Source organism: Chiloscyllium plagiosum, chromosome 35, assembly GCF_004010195.1.
Source record: "Chiloscyllium plagiosum isolate BGI_BamShark_2017 chromosome 35, ASM401019v2, whole genome shotgun sequence".
NCBI lineage: Eukaryota > Metazoa > Chordata > Chondrichthyes > Orectolobiformes > Hemiscylliidae > Chiloscyllium > Chiloscyllium plagiosum.
The window spans coordinates 32825511-32841491 of NC_057744.1; the positions used below are offsets into that span (position 1 = coordinate 32825511).

Below are 15981 nucleotides of genomic sequence, written 5' to 3' on the forward strand. Positions count from 1 at the left end.
TATGCATAGCAGTATTGTTGCAGTATTACTAATCTCCAGGTTGCTCAGTAAGATCTTTTAAAAAAAAAAAAAAAATTCTGTGTTCCGGCAGGTTTTCAGTCATCAACCAGAGAGATGAAGACAGATGATGGTACGAGTGTCTCACTGAAAAGAATTCACCATGTCAATGTACGGGACTAGTGGTAATTTATTTCAGTCTCTTAATAGAAGGTCATTGAGTTTTTTGAGCCCTTTACACTCAATTAGATAATGGCTGATTTCCATCTTCATTCCATTTATTTGGCTGTGTAAAATACCCTTGTCAGTTAAACTTCCTTTAATTTCTGTTGATCTCACCCCTGAATGTGTGGCTTTAATTTTAGGGTTATAACTCTTGGTTCTGTATGCTCCCATAAGGAAAGGGTTTCTATTGCATAGACTGACACTATTCAGAAGAGGCTCTTTATCATCTCTGTACCACCAGAGCTACATTAAATCTGCACTAGGATAAAACCAAGAATATTGGATGTTGGAGATCATCCAAAATAGAAACTCAGCAGGTCTGGCAGCATCTATAGAGAGAAAGCAGCATTAATGTTGTTAGTCCATTGACTCTTCATTGAAAGCTGCTACTCCTATCTGTGTGTCATCTACTAAACCTAGCAACAATGCTGCCTGGTCCTTCGTCCAGATTGTTAATGTATAACGTGAATAGTTGTGACCCAACACTGAAGTGGAACTCCACTAGTCACTGGCTGCCATCCTGAAAAAGAACCTTTTATACACACTACTTGTCTTCTACCAGTCAGCCAATCCTCTCTCCAGGCCAGTGCCTTGTCCCTAATTGTAGAGAGTATGGTGCTGGAAAAGCACAGCAGGTCAAGGGCTTATGCCCAAAACGTCAGTTCTTCTGCTCCTTGGATGCTTCCTGACCTGTGCTTTTTCAGCACCATGTTCGTGACTCTGATCTCCACACCTGCAGTCCTCACTTTCTCCTTGCTTCTAATACCTTGTTTAGTAGCTTTCCGTGCAGCACCTTGTCAAAGGTCTTCTGGAGATCCAAAATACATCATGTGCATTGGCTCTCCTTTGTCTAACTTGCTCAATACCTTCTCAAAGAATTCTAACAGATGTCAGATTTGACCTGCCCTTGACAAGGCCGTGCTAGCTCAGCCCTATTTTACCATGCGCCTACGAGTACTCCATAAGTCATTCTTAATAATGGACTGTAAAATCTTAGCAACAAGCAAGGTCAAACTAACCAGCCTATAATTTCCTGTCTGTCTGTCTCTCTCTTGTCTTCCCACTTTCCACTCCTTTGGGGCCCTTCCTGACTCCACAGAAACTATATACTGTGATTTGCTGTTTTCTCTCTATCGCTGAGTCAAAATGCTGCAACTCCCTAACAACTCTGGATATATCAACACACCGAGTGTCAGCAGTGCAGGAAGGCAGCTCACCAGTGACTCATCAATGGCAATTAATGATTGGCAATAAATGCTGCCCTAGCTAGTTTCGCTTGCTCGCATGCTCTCATTCGCTTCTTGCACGCTCTCGCAAACACTGCCCCCACCCCACCTCATCTGTAGTTTTGGCTGATTATCTCAACCCCAAATGCTACTTTTGCCGACTGTGTCTCCCTCTTTATGTACTGCTGCAACTGACTATCCAACTCCCCCAGTCCCTGCATGCACTGCTGTGGATCTCACAAAACTGTGTTGTGATTCCTAATAAGCCCCCAAATTGTTATGATTCCTGAAGAGACTTTGAACTTTGTTTTGTTCTGGCCAGGACAAAATAGCATTTTTGTTTAATGTAGACTCACTTAACCTGTCTATATCCTTCTGTAGACTTAGTGGTGTATCATTCTTACCACTTGCCTCCTCAACTTTCTTTTTGCTATGCCATTTACAAAGTTACCAATAATACATTCTCTTCCATCATCCAATTCATTCATATACATAGTGAATAATTGTGGCACCAGCACTGATCCTGTGGCACAGCCCACGGGGGGCTCTATGGTTCGCACTGCTGCCTCACAGTGCCAGGGATCAGGGTTCGATTCCAGCCTCCGGCGACTGTGTGGAGTTTGCACATTCTCCCAGTGTCTGTGTGGATTTCCACCTGGTGCTCTGGTTTCCTCCCAAAGACCAAAGATGTGCAGGTTAGATGAATTGGCCATACTAAATTGTCCATAGTGTTCAGAGATGTGTAGGTTCGATGCATTAGTCAGGGGAAAATGTAATAGGGTAGAGGAAGGGTCTGGGTGGGATACTCTTCAGGGGGACGGTGTGGGCTGGTAGGGCTGAAGGGCCTGTTTCCACACTGTAAGGATTCTATGATTCTGGGTTGCTATCTTCGAAATACCCACTTTGTCACAAATCTAATTTCTGAGTTGACCAATCCTCTATCCATTTTAATTTGCTTCCCCCAACACCATGCGCTGTAACATTAAGTACTCTGAAAGGTGTTACCTTTATCATAGACTCTTAACGTTTTCGCAGTTACAGATGTTGAGCTAACTAGTTGCCTGTTTTTATCTCCTATTCTTTTTGAAAAAGCATATTGCATTGGCAGTTTTCTAATTCTCTGGGATTTTTCCAGAATCTAAGGATATTTTGTTTTTGAAAGGTTACGACCAGTCTCTCCACTATCTCTGGAATGACTTATTTTAAGATCCTAGAGTATAACTGTTCATGTCCAGGAGACAAAAACACAGGATACACACTCCATCTCCCAAATGAAGAGAGCATAGGTGTAAAGTATGTATCAACGCTTCTGCCATTTTCTGGTTCCTCATTATCTTCCCAGCCTCTTTCTGCTTTGGTCTTGTTCCTCCTTTTTGAAAATATATTTAACCAAGCTTACATTCCATTTTTACATGCTAGTTCATCGTCAGTTTTATTTTTCCTTTTTTTGTTTTGGCATCCCATGATTTTTAAAACCAAAGGTATACCTCTCCTCTTTCCTTCTTGCCTTGCCTTCTTTTTAAAAACAAAACTATACCCCTGAATATTTAGTTTTCAGCTTTGATTTCCTTGTAGCTGTGTCTCTGGCTATACGATCATATCCAGTCCCTTCAGATTTGTGCCATTAATTCATTTATTTTGTTCTGAAAACTATATGTATTTTGGTGAAGAGCCATTAATTTGTCCCTTTACTAATCCCCAGTTCCTATCATTGACCCTATTTGCTTGTTGCTGTCTTGTATGGTTATAGACTCTGTCCATCCCTGTTCCACTCTGGGTATCATTATCTAAAGAGCTTTCCTGCAGTGCTGCCTTTGCCTTTTAAGTCAATGATTCCCCTCTCACTGAAACCACCTTCCCTGCATTTAATTTACTGCCTTTAGGATTTGTAGCTAGAGGATTTGAGTATCAGAATAAGGATATCTTGCGCTTATAGAGGGCCTTGGTGAGGTCACAGCTTGAGTATAATGTGTGATTTTGGTCTCCTAGGGCATTTTTGCTATTGTGGGAGTCCAATGACGGTTCACCAGACTGATTCCCAGTATAGCAGGACTGACATGTAAGGAAAGACTGGATCGACTGGGCTTGTATTTGCTGGAATTTAGAAGAAAGAAGGGGGATCTCTCAGAAACATACAAAATCCTGATGGGTCTGAACAGGTTAAAAGCAGGAAGAATGTAAGCAGGAAGAATGTTCCCAATTAGATTAGATTTCCTACAGTGTGGAAACAGGCCCTTCGGCCCAACAAGTCCACACTGACTCTCTGAAGAGTAATCCACCCAGACCCATTTCCCTCTGACTAATGCACATAACACTATGGGCAATTCAGCATGGCCAGTTCACCTGGTCTGCACATCTTTGGACTGTGAGAGGAAATCCACGCAGACACTAGCAGAATGTGCAAACTCTGCACAGACAATCGCCTGAGGCTGGAATCTAACCTGGGACCCTGGTGCTGTGAGGCATCAGTGCTAACCACTGAGCCACCACGCTGCCCCAATATTGGGCAAAGTCCAGAACAAGGGGTGACAGTCTAGGAGTAGAAGGTAAACCATTCAGAACTCATATGAGGAAGAATGTTTTCACTCCCAGTTGTGAACCTGTGGAATTCTCTCCCACAGAAAGCTGTTGGGGCCGGGCCATTAGGTAAATTCAATAAGTTGGACGTGGTCCTTTGGCTAGAGGAATCATGGGGTGTAGGGAGAAGGTGGGAATAGGATACTGAAATTTCATGATCGCACTGAATGGTGGTGCAATCTTGAAAGGGCCGAATGGCCTAGTCCTGCACCTATTTTTTAACACCTAGAATTCATAAGTAAAATATGAGAGACAAAATATCATGAACCACCCCATCAAGTCTATAAAATTAAAAAAAATGGTCAAGGTAAAGCTGACAGATCTCCTAGAAACCCCCCCAAATATTAGTGATACTGTGGATCACCAAATTGATTGAAAATTTATCTCCTTCACAAGGTATTCCAATTCACTTTTGAAGACCAAACTTTGAAGTTCTTTTAAACGTTGGCTGTTTATGCAACTGCTCGCATGTTGGTCGTTTAACTCCTCCCCTAAAACTGCATTTCACTCAACTTTTGAGACTGCATTCCAGCACCTACTCATTGATACAATTCCAGATCTATGCAGATAGCTCGAATACAAAGCTGACACCACTCCTTGGGTTTATCCCAGCTTCAATATTTGTTAGCTTCAAACAAATACTGCTCTAGGTATCCTTCACCCCATTTTCAGCTGTATGAAACCATCGTTCCCAACAATTTTCTTCCAACTGCTCTGAGCAGTTCCCAGAGCCTTTAGAACATAGAACATTACAGCGCAGTACAGGCCTTTCTGCTCTCAATGTTGCACCGACCTGTGAAACCAATATGAAGCCCTTCTAACCTACATTATTCCATTTTCATCCATGTTTATCCAATGACAATTTAAATGCCCTCAAAGTTGGCGAGTCTACTGCTGTTGCAGGCAGGGCCTTCTATGCCTTACTATTCTCAGAGTAAAACTACCTCTGACATCTGTCCTATATCTATCATCCCTGTTACAATATGGGTAACCTTCCTGCTTAATTTAAACCAGCAACACGGAAAAGATTTATCCGTGCAGTATTCTGTGAAAATTCAAGAGGCAAAGTACTATCCCAAAGGTCACTATTTCAAGTAAAAATTAACAACTTTATTTCTTAAAGTGTAACAGAATAATTAAGTAACAACTATTTACAACTCCTTTTCTCTAACCTATCTTTTACTTTTCCCCTCTACAATACTAATCCGATAAAATCCCCAATTAAGATTTACCAAAAATTTAAATTTTAAAACCAGCCAGCTATCGAATCTCCTCTTTATATCTTCCTTTGTCGTCTTTTCTTCTTAGGGATTTCTGTTTCACAGGTTACTGATTGATAAAGGTACCTTTTTTTAAGAGAGCTATTCTCCGGGCAGTCTACTTGTGTTGGTGGCTTGGCAGTTCTCCCTCAGCTGTTCAATTTTCCCCGGTCTTATACCCCAAAGCACCAGATTGTGTCATGGCTTTCAATATTGTCAGTATACTAAATTCAAACGTGATTGGAATTTCGTGTTTTCTGGGGTATAATTTAAACTGATTGGCCTAATTTGATTTTTTTTGCTCTCCAGGCAACCAGCTGCTCTAGCTGCTGGACAAAAAGGTTCCATTATGTCTTGTTCAGAACACTTGGTGCTGTTAAGTAGTTCTGCTAGCTTTTAATTCTCTTAAAGGTACAGTACACTTCTAATCTTTCATAATGCCCCTCAATTTAAAGCTATGTCATCTTGTGCCCGCCATCACCATCCAAGGAACACGGCTCTCACTGTACACCCTATGACCTCAAAAGCCCACCTTTGGTCACACCTACCATCACCCATAGCTTTTAAGTATGATAATCATCTGAGTGTGATATAGAAGAACATTTTTCATTTTGAAGCCTCTTTCCATGCTTCTTTCTTGATAGAAAGTGAGGTCTGCAGATGCTGGAGATCAGAGCTGAAAATGTGTTGCTGGAAAAGCGCAGCAGGTCAGGCAGCATCCAGGGAACAGGAGAATCGACGTTTCGGGCATTCCTGAAGAAGGGCTTATGCCCGAAACGTCGATTCTCCTGTTCCCTGGATGCTGCCTGACCTGCTGCGCTTTTCCAGCAACACATTTTCAGCTCCTTTCTTGATAGGTCAGCAGTGTGCAGAAAGCTTTGACTGCTAAAACTAACTGATTCTTGAACTGCTGTTCATCAATTTTTGAAATGACTTTACAAGTTCTCTGAATGTCTCTCAGCTGTTATAGAGTCAGAGTCCTAGAGTTGTACAGCATGGAAACAGACCCTTAAGTCCAACCCAATCTAGTCCCATCTGCCAGCACCTGGTCCATATCCCTCCAAACCCTTACTATTCATATACCCATCCAGATGCCTTTTAAATGTTGAAATTGTACCAGCCTCTGGCAGCTCATCCATACACGTACCACCCTCTGTGTGAAAAAGTTGCCCCGTAGATCTCTTTTATATCTTTCCCCTCTCACCCTAAACCTATACCCTCTAGTTCTGGACTCCCCGACCCCAGACAAGGTTAAATGGTGACTAGAGGTGGAACACTATGTCCCTGCAATATTCACAAGTTGTTGGCTAACACAACACAAATGGATACCAATCAAGAGATTCCCTTCATAAATGTCTGATTGGGATCTCATAGTGACCCTTGCTGTGTCTTCTACATTACAGGTGCGGATGCCAAATAGCATAGAGTACCAACCAGTGGAGTGTGCAATCATAGTCAATGTGGCTGGAGCATGGTCAGGAAATGTGGCAGAGATGATTGGCATTGGTAATGGACCTGAAGGCACCTTGGAGGGCATAAAACTCCCAGTAGAACCCAGAAAAAGGTGAGCAAATGAAGCATCTTTCTGCAAAATACGGAACAGGCTAGGCTGCATTATGAGCCCTACAGAATCTGCAGCAAGAACAAAAGATATCCCTATTCTTCTCCGCGCGCCCCCCCCCCCCCCGCCCAGAGTTTTTCACCAGAATATGGGATTGCAAGCTTAGTTGAATTTTCATTTGTGATCATCTGGTATATCGGCCACTCCACTGAAAGTTCACACGTGCTCTAACATGACATGATTAAGGAATCGAAGCAGGCACCACCTGAGGTTTGCTGGGAAAGAGCAGTCGGGATGCATAGTGTTGAATGTGTTCCTGCTTGTGATTTTTTCTCCCAGTGGGGCTTCCTGATTGAAATATCAGGTACAAAAGTGATCTAGTGTAATTTTGTACTGCATTTGAAGCCCAAGGGGGCAAATGCTGTGGATTGGAGTTGAATGACAGCAAAGACCAGTACTGAGCAATGTTGCTTTTTTTTTTGTATTGAAAGGATTTACAAAGTGGAGTTCTCTAGGATTGATATTAGGACTGATGCTTTCCTACTCATCTAAATAATCTCGACTTGGGTGTGCAGAGCACAATTTCTGTTACTTCCAAATTTGAAACTAGATTTTGGGAATCGTGGAGAAGATACTGACTTATCCCAAGAGAAGAGAAGTATGTTGGTAGAATGGACAGACAAATGACACTGAAATTTCATGTAAAGAAATATGGGTTTGTTACTTTTTTGTCAGAAGATTAGGGAGGGGCAGTATAAAATGTAGCATACAATTGTAAAGGGAAAGCAGAAAGATGTTAACCCAGGGTTATGCAGAAGAACTGGGGGTGTGGGGGGGGTGCAGTAAGCACAGATTCTCAGAATATTCCGATGCAAATCACCAGTCTGGAATATTTAACAAAATCTTTAGCTGCCATTATTTGTTCGATTTGGAGATGCCAGTGTTGGACTGGGGTTAAAAATCACAACACCAGGTTAAAGTCCAGCAGGTTTAATTAGAAGCACACTAGCTTTCGGAGCAACGCTCCTTCATCAGGTGGTAGTGGAGGGCTGTGGATAAATGGCTAGTGTTAGGATTGAGCCCTCCACTACCACCTGATGAAGGAGCGTCGCTCCGAAAGCTAGTGTGCCTCCAATTAAACCTGTTGGATTATAACCTGGCATTGTGTGATTTTTAACTTTATTATTTGTTTGGACTGCTCTGAGATCATTACCAAAACCCTGGTCAAGTTGAAATAGGCAAGGGCAGGTTGAGAAAGGAATCGCTGGGGCATGTGGAATTCTGGGTTTTTAAATGGAAATGTAGAATATAAAATCAATTTAAAGTATGGTGAGCCTTTATGAAGCACACCTTTGGTTTGGCCTCAACTGGAGTATTGTGTTGAACTTTGAGCTGGAATGCAGTGTCTGATGCAGGCAGATCCAGTCGTGGTTCTCGCATCAAAAATTTGGTTATGACCTGAAGAGAAAGCATTTTGTTGACTCCAGGGAAGAGTAAACTAGCAGAGTTGCTCTTGGAGAGGGCTGGCAGGGATGCACAAGCCTGCACGGCCTCCTTGTTTGGTAGAATTGTAGAATGGTTACAAGGGGAGAGGGTTAGCAAACTATGGCCTGTCACTTGACCAAGCTTTTGGTAACAATCTCAAAGCAGTCCGAACAAATAATGACAGCTAAAGATTTTGTTTAACTTTCTGGACTGGTGATTTGAATCGGAATATTCTGAGAATCTATGCTTACTGCACCCACCATAACCTCTGCAAATGTATTAACCTGATTGAGTTTTACATAGGAGATATAAAATGTCAATTCTTTCTTATTGAAACACACATGTAATTTTTAACTATTTGTATATTCCCTCCCCTTGGATTAGTGACTGTTACTGTGGTAGGTTTAGTTTGTTCAGAGGTATCTGTCCTTCAAGTATCAGCCAAGGCAGAACATGCCAACAAAGATACTGAACTTTGTGAATCCTGTGTTCACAAAGTCCAAAAAAGGCACTTGCATTTATATAGCTGTAACCAGCTAATATTTGTGCTTTACAGTTAATTAAATAATTTTGGAGTATAGTTGTTTGACAGCAGTTCATTTGCACATAATAAACTCCCACATACAACAAAGTGACAATGACCAGATTACCTGTTGTTTTTATGCTTTTTGCTCCTTTTTATTAGTGTCCAATATTTTAACTCCTTAAATAGAATATTAAACAATAGATCGTTACCTCCAGTGTGGAACTCGAGACCTTGCTCCTGGAATTAAGACTAACTATGAACTGAGCTAACTGGGCTGGACATGAACATGTTCCACAAAGCATTTCTGACTTGGGAGGCATCTTCACAACTGATGGATTGATCAAACTGTTCAAACGTCTGCCCCCTGCTGCTTTGAAGAAGAAACTTTGGCCAAGTTAGTTAAGGCACAGTTCTGTGGTAGCTACAGTTTATTCCATTTTGCAGTGTTCTAGGCTGACACATTCTTTGTTATTGTTGCAGGCAGTCCTGTTACTTTGAGGCATTTTCTCCTGTCACTCTCAGGAATTGGTACCTTGGTCTTCATTTTGAGGCATTATGACACTAATAAGGAAAGTTTGAAAACTTCAACTGGAATGCCATCAGGAACATTTGTGCAATTTCCAGCAACTACAGACCCTTTTGCTTTTCAGATGCTTTTCTGGTTGGTGCCAGGGGTTACTGTGATCTTTTGCCCCCACCTGAGTGAACAAATTGATTATTGGTTTAACATTTTATTTGCAACACTGCACTTCAAACAGTATAATACTCAATCAACACTGGATTGGAATGTCAGCTTGATTTTTACATTCTGGTCCTGGAGTGAACACTTTGCCTGGGAGTGTTAGATAGTGCTTTCTCTGTTTTTCAATTTCTAATGTTCGTCACCTCAAATAGGCCATCCAGAACTTTGTGATTGAGTGGTGTGCCAACTGAGAATGTTAATGATTGCAAGCAGGATCCCTGGCTTTTATCTCCCTGCCAGCCAAAAGTTGGTAAAATTAATTGTATTGTTTCCACCACTACCTCTGTCAAGACTAGGTAGCTCAGCAAACTCTGGGTCCATGCTAGGACCTTATGAGTCTGTGCTTATTTCAGGTTGTCATTGTCATATAGAGCAATGAGGCTTGATTCAAATATATATATTTTTTTCCTTATTCTGTCAGATATGTGTATGTCTTCCACTGCCCAAATGGTCCAGGGTTGGAATGCCCATTAATTGTTGACCACAAGGGAGTTTACTGCCGTCGAGACGGTTTAGGAGGAAACTACTTGGGAGGACTTTCTCCAACCGAGGTAAGCACAGTCAGGCCTATCTAAGCTGTGTTTTTCATTTCTCTTTTTTGGTTACAAGCTTGTGATGTGGGATGGCAAGGCCATCACATTGGTTATATACTGTCTGTGCTTGGCTGCCTGTTTTTATTCTCATTGGATGGCGAAAACAGTCAGTCAATCTCACCAAATCCCAAGTTTAGTTCCATTCTCTTTGGCAGGGAGTATGACACTCAGCAATGGAGGCATTTGGTCCATTATGCCTGGTGTTGGTGTTATTTTTCAAAGAAGTTTTCCAATTTCTTTTTGAATGTTCTTCCATCATCTTTTATGGGATAATCTATTCTCTAGCCTTAAGATTAAACATCAGGATATTAATCTACTTGAAGTTGTTGAATTGAAAGCCCCAGCCATGAACCAAATACTGTGGCATGAATTTAATTCAATCTTAATCCAATTGCACTGAGATCTGGGAGTGCGTGATTGGGCTGAGCTATACTGTACTTTGCCTGGGAATGTTAGATGGTGCTTTCTCTGTTTTTCAATTTCTAATGTTCGTCATCTCAAATAGGCCATCCACAAAAAAAGTTGTAATAAATGGGAATGTGGTCATCTGTTTTGCTCTGAATAAAACAGAATTGACACACTAATTCCATTAATAACTCCAATTCCTGGCTTTTATAGGAGGAGGAACCAGATATCAGTGATCTGGAGGTGGATTATGAATACTTCCATAACTCAGTTTGGCCCACACTGGCTCAGAGAGTGCCTGCCTTTGAGTGTTTGAAGGTAAGCTTGTGAGACACTTTAATACCTTCATGGATATTGGCGACTGTTCCTGAATATTGTCTTGTTTTCTTGGTGACTGAAGTAAGACTCTATCTATCCTCAGTCCTTCACTTACCTGGCTGTTTTACTTGTGGGAGCCCACAAATCTCTCACAATCAGCAGTTTGCTTATCTGTGAAAGGACATTGTTTCTGAGCTTGATCCTACCTTAAACTTAGCTTGTGTTCTACAAGCTGAAGTCACTGGTTGGGAATCGGGAATGGCTGTTAAGAAGAAATAAATTATGGAGAATAAGGGTGTTTGGAAACGTTAAGCGTGTACATTACCACCCAACCAATATCAATTAATTCAGTATGTACTGCAACTTGAGTCACAGACCTTTTTTGGCCTGAAATCTGTTTTGTGGTCAGTGTTAAGTGGGGAAGCTAACATTGATTTGGTTTTAGTTGAAGCTTCCTACTGTGGTGGGCATGTCCATTGGATTCCAAACTGAAGAGTGAGAAGAGTAAACTCCAGCCACTTAATGCTAGGTCCAGCTAACTCTCGGTTACTATTTCTGTTGATCTCCCTTTCTAGCCTCTAATGCCTTCCCAGTCGTTTGACCTGACCATGGGCAGTTGTGCCTTCACTCAATGAAGCCTAAAGCTGTGAAATTTGCTCCACATACAACTTTGCATTTTCCTATAAAGCCTTCCTTAAAAATAACACCTTTATTAAAATGTTGGTTGCCTCTTCGAATCTCACCTGGAAGTCTCAGTGGGTGTGTGATTCCACTTTTGCAGGTGTTTTCTGTGGGAGTTAGGGTGGGGGTGTGACCTGCGTGCATAGTTACAAGAAGTGTCTGAGAGGTGGGGGTGCATATTTGCTGAGGAATCTGAGGTATCATTGAGCATATGCAAGGGTCTCTATGGATGTGTGCATTCACAGGGGATCTCTGAGATATTTGTGTAATTTCAGGGTATGTCTAGAGGCATTTATGGGTTTTTAGAGAGAAATGCAATAGGAAAATTGTTGCCATTGTTTTAATCTCATGTATTTCTATCTTCAGTTGAAAAGTGCTTGGGCAGGTTACTATGATTACAACACCTTCGACCAGAATGCAATCATCGGCACTCATCCATTGGTTGCCAACATGTATTTTGCAACCGGCTTCAGTGGGCATGGCATACAACACTCTCCTGCTGTGGGCAGAGCTATTGCTGAACTCATTCTGGATGGAAAGTTCAAAACACTTGACCTAAGTGCATTTGACTTTATCCGATTCTTCAAAGGAACCAAAGTACTGGAAAATAACATAGTGTGAAATCCTGCAAACCTGTTGTGATCAGATATCCTAAAAGACATCAGAGGTATTATTTTTGATTGACAGTTACAATTCGTCTCTACTTCACAAGACGTAATCGTGGCAAATCCTGGTCCTTCGATATGTAGATGTTGGATACCTTTGAACTGAATTTTTAAAAGCAGTTTGAATCTCCTGCAATTTGTCTTCCCAGACTGATCCTTGGCAGATTGCAGACTAAATGATGGACCTGTGCTCTTTCATGAATTATTGCAGTGTGATCTAGCATTCGGTTTTTAAAAAATCGAGACCTTTAGCAACATTTACAATCAACATTTCTATATCTGCACTTTTATTTGATATTTACTCTGCCATGGTGCAATAATTAAAAATTTTATTTGTTCCAATTTCCTACTCTTTCTCCTTTTAAAACTTTGGTTTCCCAAGCTATATGAAAACCCCATAAGATCACCTTAACCTTCTTGATTGATTTTTCTGCAGTGGCTTTTCAGTGCCATGCATCCCATGACCATAAACTTAGCTTCGAAGAAGAAGAAAAAAATCATTGCATTGTATTCACTGTGTTTCTCTCAATACAGGACAACTTCTGATCAATAGATCTAAGAAGATTGTATTTCTTGGCTGTCAGTCCCTTGAAGGGTGGTGGGGTAAGGGAGGAAAACTGTCCAAGTGGGAAGTGGTGATGTGTAGTGGACAGTGAAGAAGATTACCTCCAAGTACAATGGGAACTTGATCAGATGGGCTACTGGACTGAGCAGTAGCAGATGGAGTTTAATCTCGATAAATGTGAGGTGCTACATTTTTGGTAGGGCAAATCAGGGCAGGACTTATACATTTAATGGTAAGATCTTGGGGAGAGTTGCTGAACAAAGGGATCTTGGAGTGCAAGTTCATAGTTCCTTGAAAGGTAGACAGGATAGTGAAGAAGGTGTTTGGTATGCTTGTCTTTACTGGCAGTGCATTGAGTTTAGGAGGTGGGAGATCATTTTGCAAGGGATAACGTTTTTTCAAGCAGAGGTGGTGCATGTATAGAATGAACTGCCAAAAGAAGTGGTGGAGGCTGGTACAATGATACTGTTTAAAAAGACATCTGCATGTGTATATGAATAGGAGGGGTTTAGAGGGATATTGGCCAAATGCTGGCAAATGGGATTAGAATAATTTAGCACATCTGGTCAGCATGGATGAGTACTTTTGTACTTTCCCACAAGTAAAAACATCCAGTCTGAGTCTGCACATCAAAATCTAACTCTGTTTTGAGGAATAATTGTTTATTTGGTTCACTAGAAGCATCTTTCTTTTTGAATAATGAGGTAGGATCTTTCATGTCATTCTCTGGGAATACCTAGGGCCTTGAAAATAATATCTCCAAGAATGCTGCACGCCACTCAGTATCACATTGGAGTGTCAGCTGAGATTTTGTGCTCCAATCTCTAAATGAGACTTGAGCCCACCAACTTGTTTGCCTGAAAGTTATAGAAGGAAATTAGGCTTGGTTCTGAGAGTCTCTGTTGTGACATGGTCCCTATTCCTGAATTGGAAAATAAATCTTTCTCTGCTTCATCTCCATAATTTCTGACTTCTGATGTTAGGTATAATAGTTTTTTAAAGACAAAATGTTGCTGTGGTGAATGTCAAGTTTCTTTGGTTTGGCCCCAATGCCACTAGCTTTTTTATATCTGAAAAGGAGTGACATGAGATGTCTATAGAGTTTTTGGCTTGTGCTGACCTTAAGTATTTTTGGAATTTGTTGTTCCAAATAGTGATTAGTGTTTTACCAAATTGAATTTTGGATCCCTTAGACATAGAGAATCATTGAGCACAGAAACAGATCCTTCGATGCTAAACATAATCCCAAACTAAACTGGTCCTACCTGTCTGCTTCTAGCCCATATCCCTCCAAACCTTTTCTATAACTGTACCTACATTCACCACTTCCTCAGGAAGTCCATTCCACATGCGAACCACCCTGAGTAAAAAAAAATTCCTTAACATCTTTTTGAAATCTCTCTCCTTTCACCTTAATGAGCCTCCTAGTCTTGAAATCCACCATCCTAGGAAAAAGACAACTACCATTATCTCTATCTATACCCCTCGTTATTTAATAAACTATCAGGTCACCTCTCATCCTCTTACACTGCAGTGAAAAATGTCCCAACCTAGCCAATCTTTTTTTATAACTCAGACCGTCCATACTTGGCAACCTCCTAGTAAATTTCTTTTGAACCCTCTCCAGCTTAATAATGACTTCAACCTCAACATGACTTCCAAACTCCTGCATTCAAAAGAGTGAGCAATGAAGGCAATCATGCTAAACACCTTTTAACCACCCTGTCTGTGGTTTTTTTTAATTCATTTGTGGGACTTGGGTGTCGCTGGCTGGCTAGCATTGATTGCCCATCCCTATTTGCCCTTGAGAAGGTGGTGGTGACGCAAACTTCAGGGAATTGTGTACCTGCATTATTAGGCCTCTCTTCTACAATAATACCAAAGGCCTGACCATTAATTGTATGAGCCTTGTTTGTTGCAATACCTTGCATTTATCACGATTGAACCCCATCTGCCATTTTTCAGCCCGTTGACCCATTTGATCAAGACCCCTTTGTAATCGTAGAAAACCTTCTTCACTGTCTCCTCTGCCACTAATTTTGGTGTAATCCGCAACTTACTTACTATGCCTTCTGTATTCTCATCCAAATCATTTATATTAATGATAAACAAAACAGGACCAGGACCATAAGCAAGCACTTCAAATTTTGTCAAAAAGAGAAATGTTATGTGGTTATGTGCTTTTGGATATTAAACCAAATGAAAGTGTCGTAAATACAAAGCAAGTTGTTGCGCCAGTTAGCTGGATAAATGTATTAAGTCTGCATTGTGGGTCGATTTGAAAAGTGGTACACTACTGTTGGTTTCATTGGTCATTTAGTCCTGAACATGAAGCCAGTCCACAACTGAGCTACCTGCAGGCAATTGCCACTTTGTCTTGTTTCAGTGATATTCATGTCACTGTAGCATTGAAGAATGTAGCGACTATGATGTCTACCATACCTAGTGAGAACCTGTTGGACTATAACCTGGTGTTGTATGATTTTTAACTTAGTGAGAAGTTGGTTAGTCTTATATTAGACTGTTTCATGTGACCAGGCCATTGTCCTGTGAATCATCCTCTGAATGCATGGAAGTGGATTCTGGGTAATCCAAGATGGAGGATAGGAGAAAATTTTGGTTGTAAGAGCTCCTTTCTAAACAAATTGAGATTTTCAGTGTTGGAGCTGCTCTCCTCAAATTCTAGGAACAGTAATTACTGTATTATAAGCTGTTGTATTGTTTTACAACTTTGGGAGGAAAATCAAAAAAGGCACTTTAAGAAGGAGGAAGAGAACATAGGTAGTGACCATATGGGAAGTGATTCAAATGAAGAAACCTGCACTGCCGTCTGACCCGGCAGTAACTTGCACAGCTGCTGCCTTGTTCTTTGGTTTCAAGTATCTCTGGACATCAGAGTTCATTCTAAGGAAAATAAACAAACAGTGAAGTTCAGAGCTGACCTTGGAGAAACCTGTGTCGGGGAGCAGTTAAGTGGCTCCTTTTAAAGTGTCAGCTTACTGGGTTTTTTGGTAAATCCATATGTATGCTGAGTAGAATTGGGTTTTTTGATTGTTTTTATTGAGATCTGACTCTTGATTAAATTTTTTAAAAATAAAAAAATACTAAGCTAGACTGGAATAGTGTTTTTAGAGCAGTAAGTCTGTCCTATTTTCT

General features: G+C 41.0%; 1 protein-coding gene across 1 annotated transcript in view; it reads left to right on the top strand.

The window, feature by feature from the left end:
* foxred1 (FAD-dependent oxidoreductase domain containing 1) overlaps positions 1-12602 on the top strand; it is a 34810-nt gene extending 22208 nt beyond the window's left edge. Inside the window, exons 7-11 of the mRNA XM_043676899.1 lie at positions 92-168; positions 6688-6848; positions 10020-10149; positions 10810-10914; positions 11962-12602. Coding sequence (XP_043532834.1) covers positions 92-168; positions 6688-6848; positions 10020-10149; positions 10810-10914; positions 11962-12216 — 728 coding nt within the window. The 3' untranslated portion in view covers positions 12217-12602. The remainder of the gene's footprint in view (positions 1-91; positions 169-6687; positions 6849-10019; positions 10150-10809; positions 10915-11961) is intronic.
* The last annotated feature ends 3379 nt before the right edge of the window (positions 12603-15981 follow it).